This window comes from Gloeophyllum trabeum (genome assembly GCF_000344685.1).
Source record: "Gloeophyllum trabeum ATCC 11539 unplaced genomic scaffold GLOTRscaffold_00001, whole genome shotgun sequence".
Lineage (NCBI taxonomy): Eukaryota > Fungi > Basidiomycota > Agaricomycetes > Gloeophyllales > Gloeophyllaceae > Gloeophyllum > Gloeophyllum trabeum.
Window position 1 is genome coordinate 2,288,026 of NW_006920410.1, and position 13,048 is coordinate 2,301,073.

The window sequence follows — 13,048 nt, forward strand, 5'->3', positions numbered from 1 at the left end:
TGTTGGCCCGCATGTCCTGCGAGCCGCTGGCTTCGTTCACGGCGCAGTCTTCTGCTGGCGCTCGTGTCTGTCGATGACAACGCCGGTGGATGGACGGCAGTCCACTGCTACGGCCTCAGTCTCGAGCCTTGCCAAGTCCCAGAGCGTCAGAAGTCATAGAGGTCTCACCCCGTCATCTACTATCAAGACTGTCGTGACAGTGCCCCGTACGTACTCAATTTGCGAGGTGTTCTCGAGGCGCTTCACGTATTTACTATTATTCTACAGCATGGGCTAGAGACGAACCGCCGTCTCCGCACGAAGAGATATCTCTTTCTGTACCCGGCAGTGGTGCTCAAGGCTGGACATCCGAATCACGACCGTCAGATCTCGCGTCCTCTCATTCCTCCTCTGCCGACCCCTCAATCGCCGGACCATCTCGCTGGTGGTCTTTTGCCCGCGCTCGTGTCCATGACCATGACAGAGTACAAGAGGAGGCCGAAACCTACTCTCCTAAGACAGAGAAGAGGGGCCTCAAGTTGAAAGACCGCTCAATGTCATGGTTGTCGCCTGGTAGCAGGCGATCCCAGGATGGCAACTCTCGTTCACCTCGGGAAAAGGACTTTGCGACTCCTAAAGCACCGTCGCCCAAGCCAGAGCTTCAGATTTCACTACCCCCTCCTACCGCTCCTTTTACCCTTGCGCAGAATCAGACACCCGGTTGGAATACTCCCTGGATGACCCCGCAAATACCGGATGGGTCGCTCGGTCCGAGTTTTTACCGGACTGGAAATGGGCATGGACAGGACTACAGCGACGACCACGATGGTACTCAAGTAAATGGTTCAGCGTGGCAGCGACGCAAGAGAAAAATACGAAAATTCCTACTTACCAATGCATATGCTCCTCTGGTAGGTCCAATTGTCAAATAGTACTTTAGGTTTGACGCACAAGCCGTTTAGCTTTTCCGGTTCATCAATATCACGTTCACTACTGCCGCACTTGCCGTAGCGATACGCATCCGTATACTAGAAAAACGCAATAATATCATGGGCGCCGTAGGCGCATCTCCGTGCGTCTACATTGTTGTGTACATGGGATCACCGTTGAGTTCGGATTTAGAACGCTCGTGGTGATCTTCGCACCACTGACTCTAGTGCATGTTCTCGTCGCCATCTACGTAAGTCGTATTAAAACCCCTACGGTCAGCATTTGCTAAGAGTCCTGTAGGCGGAATATTTCAGTCGCCCATTAGGTCTCTGGCACACTTCATCGAAGCTAGCGCACACGCTTCTGGAAGTCGTCTTCATCTGTGCATGGTCCGCGGCACTTGCCCTTTGTTTCGATAATTTCTTCACCTCCATCATTCCTTGCGCGTCGTGGGGGAGTGTATCATGGTACAACACCATTCCCCGACCTCAGAGTCCTGTGCCCGATCTAGGCAGAAATGAAGGGGGTGTTGGTGACAGAATCTGCGATGGCCAGCTTGCCCTTATCTGCTTGGTCGGCGTTGGTCTCATAATGTACTGCATTAACCTTGTTATCAGCCTTTACAGGATCTTCGAGAAAGTGAAGTACCGCCCTGTTCGTTAGACCTTCCCTCCCTCACGCTCTTTCCGTGCTTTCTGACAAGATATTCACGCACGCTTTCTTGCAATATTTATCGTCTTAGTTTCGTTTCTCACTTGCTTGGAGTTGCTGCATCTGGAGATAGCTTCAAGCCTTCACATACACCATTGTATTACCATTGGATATCCGAGCAATATGCATACGTATCTTTTAATTAACTACGGATGACTCCGTCTGTTATCGCCGTATCGGAGTACCGCGCGTGTCAAGGATGCTAGTGCTTGATAACGCCATTGACACGGATACGGTCGACGTCGTGGGTTCTGATTCTCAGTGTCAGGCTGCCTAAGGGCGATGAAGGGAGGCAACTTCCACAAGGCCACGACTTATGGAGGAACCATTGCCGGCCCAGGGGTTTGCTGGAACCAGTGAGCCGAATGGCAAGAGTGCCTCGACCTTGGCCAAGAAAGACTACGCCATCGGTATCTGCCTGTTGTTAGTGGTGGTGTGCCTGTGGACATCGTCGAACTTCGTTACGCAGGTAAGCCTTTGCCCCGTCCTCAGACCGTTGAAAGTGACTTATATGCCATAGGATCTCTATGTCGACGGATACGAGAAGCCCTTCTTGTGGGTGTAGGCACACAATACGAGCTGATTCAGCTGTATGACCTCTGTGTAGAGTGACCTACCTCAACACGAGTGCATTTACTCTCTATCTGATTCCGTTCTCCGTGCGGCTGCTCCTCAACAGGCGTAGACGGCGGAAAGGCTTGCTGGAGCACAGGTGCCTACCTCTGCTACGCGTTGCTGGTGTAATGTCATTCACCGCGACAATAGTGCTCAGTATGTTGCAATCCCGACCGATGAGGATCATCTGGAGGTGCTGGATGTGGAGGTAAGCGAGTCCTTACACTGAACTTGTGAGGTACTGGTGCAATAACTGCTCAAGGACCGCGTCATCCCCTTAGAAATCGCGGCACCCAAGGGGTCAGCGCCCCTAACGACTTATGAGACAGCTCAGCTTGCATTCGCCTTTTGTTTCATCTGGTTTCTGGCGAACTGGACGGTCAATGCATCGTTGAATCTAACCAGCGTAGCGAGCGCTACTATTTTGTCGAGCACGAGTGGTAAGTTCCTTATTCGTTTGGTAATCCTCGCGGCGTTTGACATGGGACGCTAGGGTTCTTCACATTAGCCATTGGGCGTGTCTGTCGGGTGGAAACCCTTACTGTGTGGAAATTAGTTGCCGTTTTGACGAGGTAGGATCCTGGGTTTATCTGCAGCCTTACCTGGTATTGAAAGGGAAGTCTAGTTTCATCGGAGTCGTCCTTGTAGCCGTGTCCGACTCTGCTCAAACCTCCGCACCTGGATCGGAGCGCATGGACACTACTTTCATCAGCACCGTAGTGAACGTATCCAAACCTATTTTTGGAGATGCTCTCGCCCTTCTGTCCGCCATCTTCTACGCGCTCTATGTGATATTACTGAAGGTTCGGATTGGATCCGAGTCTCGGATAGATATGCAACAATTCTTCGGTTTTGTCGGGCTGTTTAACATTATCTCCTGCTGGCCTTTGGGTGTCATTCTGAACATTACGGGCATAGAGCCATTCGAGCTGCCGAGCACCCAAAAGGCTGTCGCTGCGCTGCTGACCAATGCAAGTCCCCCGTTTACACTCTTTTGTTAATTCTCTCATGCGTATGCTTTCAGATGGCGATAACATGGTCAAGCGATTACATCTATGTCCTGGCTATGCTGAAGACTACGCCACTCGTGGTGACAGTCGGGCTCAGTCTCACAATCCCGCTCGCAGTGATAGGAGATTTCTTCCTGAACAAACCCACCAAGGGACAAGTCATTATTGGTGCATTACTCGTGATTGTTAGCTTCGTAATGATCGGCTTCGTCGACGAGGCAGAGTCACATCCGGGCGAGGTGGTAACTCCAGATGAAAGCTTACTATTGAGGCCCGAATCTAGCGTTGGATCATAGGGCTTCATTGACAGGAGACCTCTTCGTCTACACTTGTATTATGGTACTCTATTCTTGGGATATTGTTGCTTTATCATGTACTATTCACACATCAATAGACCATTAAACTTCCATAATTGTTGCAGCAGGAATCAGTTGTACTCCGGACGTGCCAGTCGATAATTGACGTGGGAACCCTTTCCGATCAGCACCTCATCCTCCATCCTCATAACCGCTTTCCCGCTGAAAGTGCCAAGGTCGACGATCAGACTCGGTCTGAACTGTTGCTGGCTATATCTTTTACACAATCTAGTATTCGAAGGCGTGTGAAACCAAAGCGAGTCTCCGTATTCAAGCTCAAGGGATAGCGGTCAGGAAAATGGTACGAAAGTTCTTAGGATTCCGTCGGGAGTCGGGCAGCTTACCGCCATGTGAGGGACTAGCCTAAAGAGCGTCGACGACTTGTCAACGCTCACGAACCATCTGCTAAACTCTCGGCACGCAAGTTCGCAGTACAAGACAACGCCGTCCAACATGTCGACATCGGGGAACACGCAGAAATGTCGGTCTGTACTCTGTTTACGAGGCATATTTATGTGAAGCTTATAGATGTATACCTCGTTCAGGCAAACGATATCATACATGCCACGAAACCTGAAGATAGGCAGCCCAGTCTGACTAAAAAGGCGAAACTCCAGCTGAAGAAAGAACTCTTTCTACAGCGTAAGTTGTTTCTTTATAAGCCACAATGAGATGCCGATACAACGAAATACTATCCCTCAGGCTTAGAAAGTGGCAATGGGCCTTACTCCAAATCGCATGCCAGACGACTGAAGCGCAAATCTCGCGAAAAGATCGCAGGAGGCCTCGATGATCTGCGCACCGCTATAACCTCAGTAGAGGAAGCAATCCCCGTCGCGGTGCAAAATTCCGTGCAAGAGATATCGGAGGACATATCTGCTTCTAATCCGCCCAGCCGAGTTAAGCCTAAACCCGGACAGATCGGGGAGGGTAAAGCGGCACCGCTCAGCAAGACCCAGCGGAAACGAGCACTGTGCGTTAGATGTCTTTTTGTCGCGTATCACAGAGAACTCATGCTGCCAATGATTTGCAGTCAAGTCGAACAGATTCGACATCCCCTGATATTGTCGAATCCAGATTACGTTTCGAACCCTTTCGAGACCATACGCAAGCACGCTCAGAATACGCTTGTGAAACGCCAAGACTCTGTCTGACGTTCTGCCAAAGTTCAAGTACTTACCGAGGATGGACTACTCGCCGGCAGGGCATAATCTGACCAACACTGCTCTACTCCCGCTTTACCAACTTCAAGCGTATAGGTACCTCTCTGTCGTGGCCCCTTCTCTGCTACAGGCAATGACGGCAATAATAACTGGCCGGCTTCCGTATCGAGTTCACTTCAGAAGTCAGCTGTGTGTGGTGGGTGTGCGCCTCCACCACATAAAATTACAGCGAAGTACCATATTTACCTAGGGTATACACACGTAACAAGACAAGTGGAAAGTGTCATAAAATCCTCATTGCCAAAAAGCGAGAATTGTCATCCATGAGCGTGAAACTGATGCAAATTGTCGTGAATGTCGGAGCTGTCATGTCCTTCCTTCCATAATGATAACATCCAGGTATGGTCGTGGTATCTCTTCGTGCTTATTCGTCGCCGTCTTCCCCGTTCTTGCTCATTCCGGCACTCCAGACAGTGCTCCCACTATCGCCATGGCTTCTGCGGCTTCTTCTGGTCCGAGTGATCTCGGTGTAACCTCCCGAAGCGCCTTTCGCAATTTCCGCACTGAGCGCACGCTCGTGGGCATCCAACGCGGCCAGCTTATTCTCCGCCTCAGCTTGTTCCAGAGCCTCTTGAGTCAATGGTGGTTGACCGAGTTGGACGCTGGAAGAGTTGAGGGAGGATGTATCAGAGGTGGTCGCAGAGCGTGAGCGGAAGAACGAAAATCGGGAAGCGCTGCTGGAACTATTATGCGAGGGGGTCGGAGAAGTGACTCCAGGCTGCGGGGCCGGAGCAGAAATGCTCTTTTGTATGAGGGGTGGGGGTGTCACTGAGGGCTTCTCGATGCCCATGAGCTTCATCGTCGCGATCATTCTCTCCCTTTCGCGTCTATCTTCCTCGTCTTCCTGGGTATCCAGCTTCCTGGCGCCGGTGACTGCACTCGACCCCGGTTTAAGGGTCAGAGGACGAAGCGTGGGTACATCTTGTTTCTTATCACTTCCAAACATCGAGAAGCTGCGCCAGTCGAAAGAAAGGGAACGCCTATTTCTTGTGACGGGCCTGTTAAGTGGTTGATTCGGAGGATTGGTCGCGGTAGGCGTGGGTGATGTAGGAGAAGTCGATTTGTCCGCCGTGGAAGAGGTACCGAAACCGAATATAGCAGATTGCGGACGCGGCTTAGATGGCGGCGGGGGGCTATTGAAGGTAGTAAAGCCGGGCGACTTGGGATTTGGGGTAGGAGGTAGCTTTTCATAATCAACAGCCAGGACGTGCTCGAAACCTTCTTGCGCGATAATCCTGTCGATGATCTTGGAAGCGTACAGCGACAAGGCTTTGTTGGCGTCCTTCAAGGACTTGACTTCGTTGCGCAGCGTGTCCAAGTCGGTTGGTATCGTTTCCGCCGCATCGCCCGATGTCGAGGCCTTGCGGGAAGCCTCGGTGCTGCTTTTCTTCGACCGCTTGCTCGGCTTACCGTTGACAACGGAGCGGTCCCGGTCGTCGATCGCGTTTCCTTCGAGGATGTCTTTGTTCTCCGCACGTCCGAGCTCGGCGGCGAGATCGAGACCAGGCCCAGTAATGGGAAGATCCGCAAGTGATTCGCCGCGCGGACCGGGCGAGTGGGATTTCGAAGACGTCGAAGCGCCTCTGCGGTGGCCGCGCTTCCTCGCGCTTTGGGCCGCAGCTTCGGATTCATCGGGCACAAGACTCCTTTCGAGTTCAGCTTCCAGAGTTTCCTCCTCCGCGATTTCCTCGACTTTGTCAAGACGGCTTCGGGCAGAGCTACGCAGACTGCCTTGGTCGACCTCGCTGCTGTCCGGCAGTTCGTCGTCTTCGTCGTCACTCGAAGTACTGGCGGATGCCGCGGCTACTTGCTTCAACAGATCGAATTGCCCGTTCAGAGTCTTTTCCGTCAGCAAGATATTATAACTCTCGTTCTCCTCTTGCAATTCCCGATTCACCCGCTTGAGATCGACCAGCTGGGATTGCAAGAGTACGAGGGTACTCTGCAGGGAGGAATATGAAGTGGATAAAGTCGACAGCTCCAGCTTCAAGGCAGTCATCTCAGCTGGCTCGGTCTCCGGATCGTTCATATCCTGCTGCTGCTCGGGCTGGGGTGCCTCCTTTGTGGCATTAGAGGCTTCCTCTTCCTCTTCCTGTGCTTCGAGCTCGGGCTCGGACGCACTAGTAGTCGGCACCTCCTGTTTGCGTACCTGCGTCAGGGACGCAATACGAGACTTTAGATGTTGCTCGTTATCATAGAAGGCCTGTCTCTCGGCTTCGAATGTCGAGGTCTGTATTATTATAAGTCTCACTATAACTCGGTAACGCGATAGAACAAAGTACCTGCTCATTGTACCTACGCAGCAAGTCTCTCTTCTCCTTTTCCAGGTCCCGGACTTGACTTCGCAATTTCTCGATAATGTCAATCCTGGCAGCCATCTCTTCCTCCATGCGCCCTTGATCGGCGTAGAGCTCGGTGAGCCTGGATTCGGCCGCGTTAAGAGCGGAAGAGAGATTGTCATTCTCGGTCGTCAGACTCGTGATGATCTGCTCCTTATTTTGTAATTGCACCAAAAGCTGGGAAACGTCGTGAGCCTTGTAACACTATGCGCGACCGAGCTACCAAGCCCATACCTGCTCCTTCTCGTCTGTCTCGCGTCGTAAGCAGTCCGCAAGGGACTCCTTCGTCTCGCCATTGAGACGAGGGGGGGTGGCAGCCTTCAGTGATGCTCTCCGACCCGGAGCAAGCGAGCTATTTACGCGAGGGGAGACGGCAGAACGCGCGGTTGCCCCTTTGGATATCGAAGACGAAGGCGTATGGGTAGGTCCCGGGGTGCCTGCAGGTGAACGCCTCGCGCCCGGACGAGGAGGTTGTGAAGCGACGGCGGCCATAACTAACAAGATAAGGACGTGTAGAACGAAGTAAAGGGCGAAATAAGAGAGAAAGCCAGCCTGACCAGGTGCAGGTGAAAGAAAAGGGCAACGCTGGTCAAGCTGTCGTTAAGGAGCATCGCTGCCGCCAGCCAGTGCACGTTGCCACGTGGTCCGCAGATGTCCTTTCGCTTCCGTTTCGTCTTTGCGCCACCGACGCGTTTGTACAGTAGGTATCTGTTGCGTTCGTTCTGCTTGTCGCATGCGGTGTAGGGTGCCGCTCGCCGGGAAGATCAGCAGTCTTCATTTCGCGCTGAATTAGAATCGAAGTACTGTATGTGATGGAATTCAAGCCTACTACTGCCGATGCGCTTCTCGCTGAGATCAAGTCCGAACCATTACAGAACGTGCGTCTTCTCACTCTCGCTGTGCGTTGAGAGAGTCCTATCCAGCCTTTCTACAGCTGCTGACTACGGTTCGGTCGGAGAGTGAGTCGGATATATATTTTGCTGTTCTTCCAGATGTTAATCTTCTGGAGGGTTCAGCATGTCCTCCCGGATGTATACAGATTCCTGCCCTTGATGCTCACTTCTTCTCGTCTGTACGACACCATGCGTCTACGCTTTCATCCCTGAATCGTGGAGATGCCATTGAGATACAAGGATCGGCTGGTTCAGGGAAAAGCCACTTGCTCTACCATTTGCTCATTACATGTCTTATTCCCATCCTCCATTCAGGCGTGGAACTAGGGGGCTGGGGAAAAGCTGCTATTCTCTTTGACGCGGATGACACTTTCGATATCCTGCGGCTTCGTCAACTCATGGTGTCACGCATCGCACGTACGCTTACGGGACAAGCATCCACGGCACCACCTTTGAGCGATACCACCGTCAGGAGTGCGGAAGAGGTCGCCGATCCATGCCTCCATAACCTCCACATTTTTAAGCCAACGTCCTCGCTTCAGTTGGCCGCGAGTATCTTGCATCTGCCCGCCTACCACGCCAAGCATATGCAAGACTCCGAGATCGGGCTGGTCGTAATCGACTCACTGAGCGCATTCTACTGGTTGGATCGATACAGTGCGGAGCAGGCGCGCACATCCGCTCGATCCTCTACTCGGCCTTCTGCAAGCCCGCTGTCTTATGTTTTGTTGGCCCTGCAACATCTCCGCTTGTCACACGGTCCGGTCATTGCCTACAGCAACTGGGGGCTGCAGCCCGTCTCGACCACGCAGAGTTATGGACAGAATCAGGGGGTATCCTTGTATAAACAACACCTGCACCCTCTTCAGTCGCCTTTCCTAGACCCTTCTAATGATACTTTCGGTCCGAGCTCTGGGACGACTACCCCAACACTGCCCCTGACGCATCATATCACTCTGCCATTCGTTCCTATTCCCCCCTTTCCTCCCGATATCTCTCTTGCTGATGCTCGGGATCAGGAAGAGAAGTATAGACGGCAGATAATTGATAAGGGAGAGATTATGGCTATTGCGAGGACAGTCGGTAGTCCGCTCAGTAGCAAGTTTATCTTCACCATCTCAAAGGAGACGGATCCAGCGTCAGAACGCCCTGGCGCATAAGACTACTCAGACTCGTATCTTCAACCATCAACCAAATCTCTGCGTATTGGATCGGCTCACGGGCGTCTTGACCATCCTATGCATAGTCGTGGGTAGCCTCTCGCTTTTCGCATATCGTCGAGCTGGGAGACAGCACGTGGCACGAACAATAATCCAACCATCAGACGAAGCTTTGATTGCGTGGTGAAGACGATCCTTCGAATTCTTCAAACATCGCGCGCCCGGTTATTCCTCGTTCACCCGGGAAACTCGGACCTATAATGAAGGGCGTATGTACCGTGAGTGGGTTGTAGGTACTGAGTGTTAGCTGAGTCTCTTCCATTTCATTGATAGTCCGTGATTATATTATTATGTCAAGGATATTCTATGCGTATGTGTAAATGTGTTTCTACTGGTCTATTATAATAGTAATAACGTATAAGTGCACTACTGAAACAGATAAATTATGAGGTGATGCGGGTGTCGGATGTGGACAGCTGATAGCTAGTGATACAGTTGTGTGAGTAATGTTAGGAAAGAAAACAACAGCCGAATGTCCTCGATGCGATCTAGTGCTACAAGGTGGGCGCAAGCGAAGGCAGAGCATTAGAATATTAATCAAATCAGGCGGTACTATATAATCTGTCCAGCTGCGCCTTGAATTGCTCCTCCACAGCCCTCCGTCGAATGTTGCCCTTCGTGGCAGTACGAGGCAGGGTTTTGGGCGGTACGACGACGATGAAGTTGGGTGACGTGATACGCTCGTGGAGGTAACGCCGCGCATGAAATTGCCGGGTCTTCCTCAGGATCTGGTTCTTGAGTTTTGTGTGGTCCATGTCGACTGATGCAGGCTCAATGAAGAGCACCGGAGAGGGCCGCCCATTGCCCACTACTATACACTCGGAAATAAGGTCCCCACACATAGAGCGGACATTGTCCTCGATAGCCCTACGATTGATTACGCGGTCAACCACCAGTACTGCTCGTAATGGAAGGGAACTCACTTGGTATCACACCGCAGACTATTTTCACTCTTGATCCAATCATCGTTGCGCCCTCTTGATACATAGCATCCCGGCGCAACTTGAAGAAACAGATCGCCGGTGTGGAAATGGCCATCCGATTGTCTCAGTGAGCGGTCCGGGCAATCACCAGAGTTGCTGAGGATGACGAGCTCCAGTAAGTCAGCATTGACGGACTGGTGACCGGACTCGGTCTTTGCCTTGGGCGCTATCGGCAAAAATCCATAGGAGACGCCTTCCAGTGGTCGAAGGGCCTGGGCATAAGGGCCAGTGCCTCCGACAGACAAGAGCATAGCTCCGCATTCGGTGCTTCCAAAGAGGTTCTAAGGGGCAGTTGAATATGAGTAAATTGATCTATAGGGAACGACAAATTAAGCTTACCGTCAGTCGCAAGCCGCTCTTGATGGCCCACTGCTCCTCCTCTCGAGGCAGTGGTAGACCGCTATACAAGACTTGGTCCATACTTTGGAGTATTGCGACAAGCTTGGGATTGAGGCGGGAATTGCGCAAGTGAATACCAAGGAATGTGGCGAACTGATGTAGTCGATTCAGATTGCACCGCAGGACCATGTCCACAAGTTCATCGGAGGAAAAGGCGATTTGACTGGGTTGGATTGTGCATGATCCGTGTTGGAGAGAGCCAATGAGCACTGTAAGGAAGTAGGTCAGATATGGAGCAATGTGCAATAAGCATCTACTGACTGAACGTCTGGCCGATGTGGCACATGCTTCCCCTGCGATGTTGGTCAGTACCTGAATGAAAAAGCATCGGATATCACGTACATCCATGTCGATACGTCTTGCTTCCGGGGATCTGCAGGCAGGCTAACCTGACGTGCCTTCGCGATGATGGTATTTAACCACGTGTAGTTGCAGGGAACCAGCTTTGGACTTCCAGACGTCGATCCGCTGGTATGGAAAATGAAGACGAGATCGTCGCCGTTTGACGGCTCCGACAATACAGATAATGGCTGGGAGCAATCCGTGATTCGGGCACCATCGGTAGCGACGTGTGTCGGCAAGGGGCTGTCCCGCATGGCAGATGCGAATGATGAGTCGTATATCAACGCCTTTGCGTTGGCTTTATGCAGGAGTTCGAAGACGACGTCCGGATTAGGAAGGCGTAGACTAAATAACTGTGGAACATAGCCGGCGCGCGAGAGGCCGTAGATATGTAGGACATCGTCGTAGGTCATGCCACCTAGCCTAAAATATCCTGTGAGTCTTTGGCCCAGTGGTAGCACAGTGATAGACATACCATAGGCCGACAACTGATTTTTGCGGTACTCCGTCCGCTTGTAGGATACGACTCCAGTAGCGTGCAAATCTTTCGACATCTCGCCGAAACTGGAGATAACTGACCGATCTCCACGTTGACACCGCACCCACGGTATCGAGTACGGGAATCTTAAATACGGGGGCGGACGGGTACAGGGCCGCGGAAGCCTCGAGGATACTAAGATGCGATCGATGGTGCGGCATGAGGAGGAAGAGAAGGTGTTAGAGGGAATATGGTAGCAGCAGCCACTGCAATTACTCACCTTTATATAGGTTCGAGTTAACCTGCATGTAGATGAGTCACCGGCGCAGATTTCGCACAACTTGTGAATCTGTGGCAGTAGGATTGTCTCCAGTTGTCCAAGTTTCGGACAGCCCCGTAGGTCGCAGCCAAATGCCCGTCCTGAAACAGCAAGCGGCGGGGAATGCAGTGCTTCAGCATGACCATTGCGTGAAATTGACGAGATCTGCGGAAAACAGAGACGGGGACTAGCAGCCGATTCACTAATGACCGAAAGATCCTAAGATGGACACTAACTTGGTATGCCCTGTCGGGCGTAGTCAGAGGAAACGTTCGGGCCCACAGAGGCGGTGAAAGATCTAGACAGAGTCCCGACTATCCTGCGAACTGTTTGATCTGTCCCACAGGCAAACAGTACGGCAGATGGGACTCGGAGCGTCCCTTAGCACCAATCCGCTCTTGACGGGAACAAAGTGAAATACTGTTTTCCGCATTAGGAAGGCACGCAGGACGTGTAACGCTCACGTGACTGATTTATTGCTGTCCGTGACCGTTTCCGACATCATTCTGCAAGGATCGTGCACCTACAAGCTGCATTTTCCAGTTTACTGCAATCCCCTGCCCGTCGTATCTCTTTCTGTCATGTCGAAGGTTTCCGTAGGCTTGCTTTCCCCGGCATCAAGGGACATGATGGACTCGTCTATGGCTTTGTATCCTGCTAGAGTCATCATGACTCAACGGGCTGCGGCTGTGGGCGAGTCTGTGCATGCCTTGATGCCAACGCTACGCAAGGTTTTGCGCGCCCGGCTTCCCTCGAGCGTTTGCAGATGACGAAGAGCTTATCGCAAAGTGCCGGGGGGTTCCTGGCGGGGTTGCTGTGCCCCATCCTGCTTCTTGGTCCTCGAACTGCAAGAACGTCTTCCAAACGCGGACAGGATTAACTTCCGACTAGGACACGTGCGCACGCCTACAATTCTCCTCCGTGCCTGTCTATCCCTGGGCGCTCCTTGCCGCACTCAGTTCAAGCAGACACTTTTCTATGTCTTGTTCTCCATGTCGGAAGTTTGCTCGGGAAGCGCCAAACACCGAGCGTTGTTTGCCATGTGCTCTTCTGACCGGCTTGAACGAACGCGAAGATTGACTCTGATCTGATTGAGAATGGTTATGGCGTCCGACTCCGATATGGGCCCGGAACTGCGGCCTACAGGGGGACTGTCCGAAACCTTACCGGGTGCCCCAACTCCAAGCACCACTTCTAAACATAGAACCAGGCCTTCTTGCCGTTGGACAATTTCCTACCGTCGTGAGTCGC

The 13,048-nt window shown here is 52.2% G+C and overlaps 6 protein-coding genes across 6 annotated transcripts; 4 read left to right on the forward strand and 2 right to left on the reverse strand.

Annotated features, from left to right (window-relative positions):
• The first annotated feature begins 53 nt into the window (after positions 1 to 53).
• GLOTRDRAFT_68568 (uncharacterized protein) lies at positions 54 to 1,770 on the forward strand. The gene is made up of 5 exons (XM_007862857.1): positions 54 to 206; positions 268 to 890; positions 942 to 1,051; positions 1,102 to 1,159; positions 1,210 to 1,770. Exons 1-5 carry the CDS (start codon positions 74 to 76, stop codon positions 1,570 to 1,572), a joined length of 1,287 nt encoding a protein of 428 aa, XP_007861048.1. The 5' UTR covers positions 54 to 73; the 3' UTR covers positions 1,573 to 1,770.
• Positions 1,771 to 1,875: 105 nt separating this feature from the next.
• On the forward strand, positions 1,876 to 3,638 carry GLOTRDRAFT_109100 (uncharacterized protein). The gene is made up of 8 exons (XM_007862858.1): positions 1,876 to 2,089; positions 2,141 to 2,175; positions 2,228 to 2,332; positions 2,386 to 2,443; positions 2,498 to 2,675; positions 2,729 to 2,807; positions 2,861 to 3,206; positions 3,260 to 3,638. The coding sequence occupies exons 1-8, from the start codon at positions 1,937 to 1,939 to the stop codon at positions 3,539 to 3,541; spliced, it is 1,236 nt and encodes a 411-aa protein (XP_007861049.1). The 5' UTR covers positions 1,876 to 1,936; the 3' UTR covers positions 3,542 to 3,638.
• Positions 3,639 to 3,963: 325 nt separating this feature from the next.
• Positions 3,964 to 4,755, forward strand: GLOTRDRAFT_31341 (uncharacterized protein; the record flags this gene model as incomplete). Its single annotated transcript, XM_007862054.1, has 4 exons — positions 3,964 to 4,086; positions 4,147 to 4,243; positions 4,304 to 4,574; positions 4,635 to 4,755. Coding segments are annotated over 4 exons (612 nt in total), but the record flags the coding sequence as incomplete, so codon positions are not given.
• Positions 4,756 to 5,188: 433 nt separating this feature from the next.
• Positions 5,189 to 7,655, reverse strand: GLOTRDRAFT_124457 (uncharacterized protein; the record flags this gene model as incomplete). Its single annotated transcript, XM_007862859.1, has 3 exons — positions 5,189 to 7,054; positions 7,107 to 7,340; positions 7,398 to 7,655. 3 exons carry the CDS (start codon positions 7,653 to 7,655, stop codon positions 5,189 to 5,191), a joined length of 2,358 nt encoding a protein of 785 aa, XP_007861050.1.
• A 529-nt stretch (positions 7,656 to 8,184) lies between these two features.
• On the forward strand, positions 8,185 to 9,216 carry GLOTRDRAFT_31785 (uncharacterized protein; the record flags this gene model as incomplete). Its single annotated transcript, XM_007862084.1, has 1 exon — positions 8,185 to 9,216. A coding segment is annotated over one exon (1,032 nt), but the record flags the coding sequence as incomplete, so codon positions are not given.
• A 324-nt stretch (positions 9,217 to 9,540) lies between these two features.
• GLOTRDRAFT_113271 (acetyl-CoA synthetase-like protein) lies at positions 9,541 to 11,699 on the reverse strand (the record flags this gene model as incomplete). The annotated part of the gene is made up of 6 exons (XM_007862860.1): positions 9,541 to 10,143; positions 10,200 to 10,540; positions 10,599 to 10,867; positions 10,920 to 10,951; positions 11,001 to 11,423; positions 11,476 to 11,699. 6 exons carry the CDS (start codon positions 11,697 to 11,699, stop codon positions 9,819 to 9,821), a joined length of 1,614 nt encoding a protein of 537 aa, XP_007861051.1. The 3' UTR covers positions 9,541 to 9,818.
• Positions 11,700 to 13,048: the final 1,349 nt, after the last annotated feature.

What these genes read in the sequence shown, in the direction of transcription:
- GLOTRDRAFT_68568 (XM_007862857.1), top strand. Translation starts at nt 74, where the DNA reads ATGACAACGCCGGTGGATGGACGGCAGTCCACTGCTACGGCCTCAGTC. An exon ending in CCAATGCATATGCTCCTCTG is followed by an intron (nt 891 to 941) that starts GTAGGTCCAATT and finishes CAAGCCGTTTAG; the next exon opens with CTTTTCCGGTTCATCAATAT. An exon ending in ATGTTCTCGTCGCCATCTAC is followed by an intron (nt 1,160 to 1,209) that starts GTAAGTCGTATT and finishes AGAGTCCTGTAG; the next exon opens with GCGGAATATTTCAGTCGCCC.
- GLOTRDRAFT_109100 (XM_007862858.1), top strand. Translation starts at nt 1,937, where the DNA reads ATGGAGGAACCATTGCCGGCCCAGGGGTTTGCTGGAACCAGTGAGCCG. An exon ending in GGATACGAGAAGCCCTTCTT is followed by an intron (nt 2,176 to 2,227) that starts GTGGGTGTAGGC and finishes ACCTCTGTGTAG; the next exon opens with AGTGACCTACCTCAACACGA. An exon ending in TCGCTGCGCTGCTGACCAAT is followed by an intron (nt 3,207 to 3,259) that starts GCAAGTCCCCCG and finishes GTATGCTTTCAG; the next exon opens with ATGGCGATAACATGGTCAAG.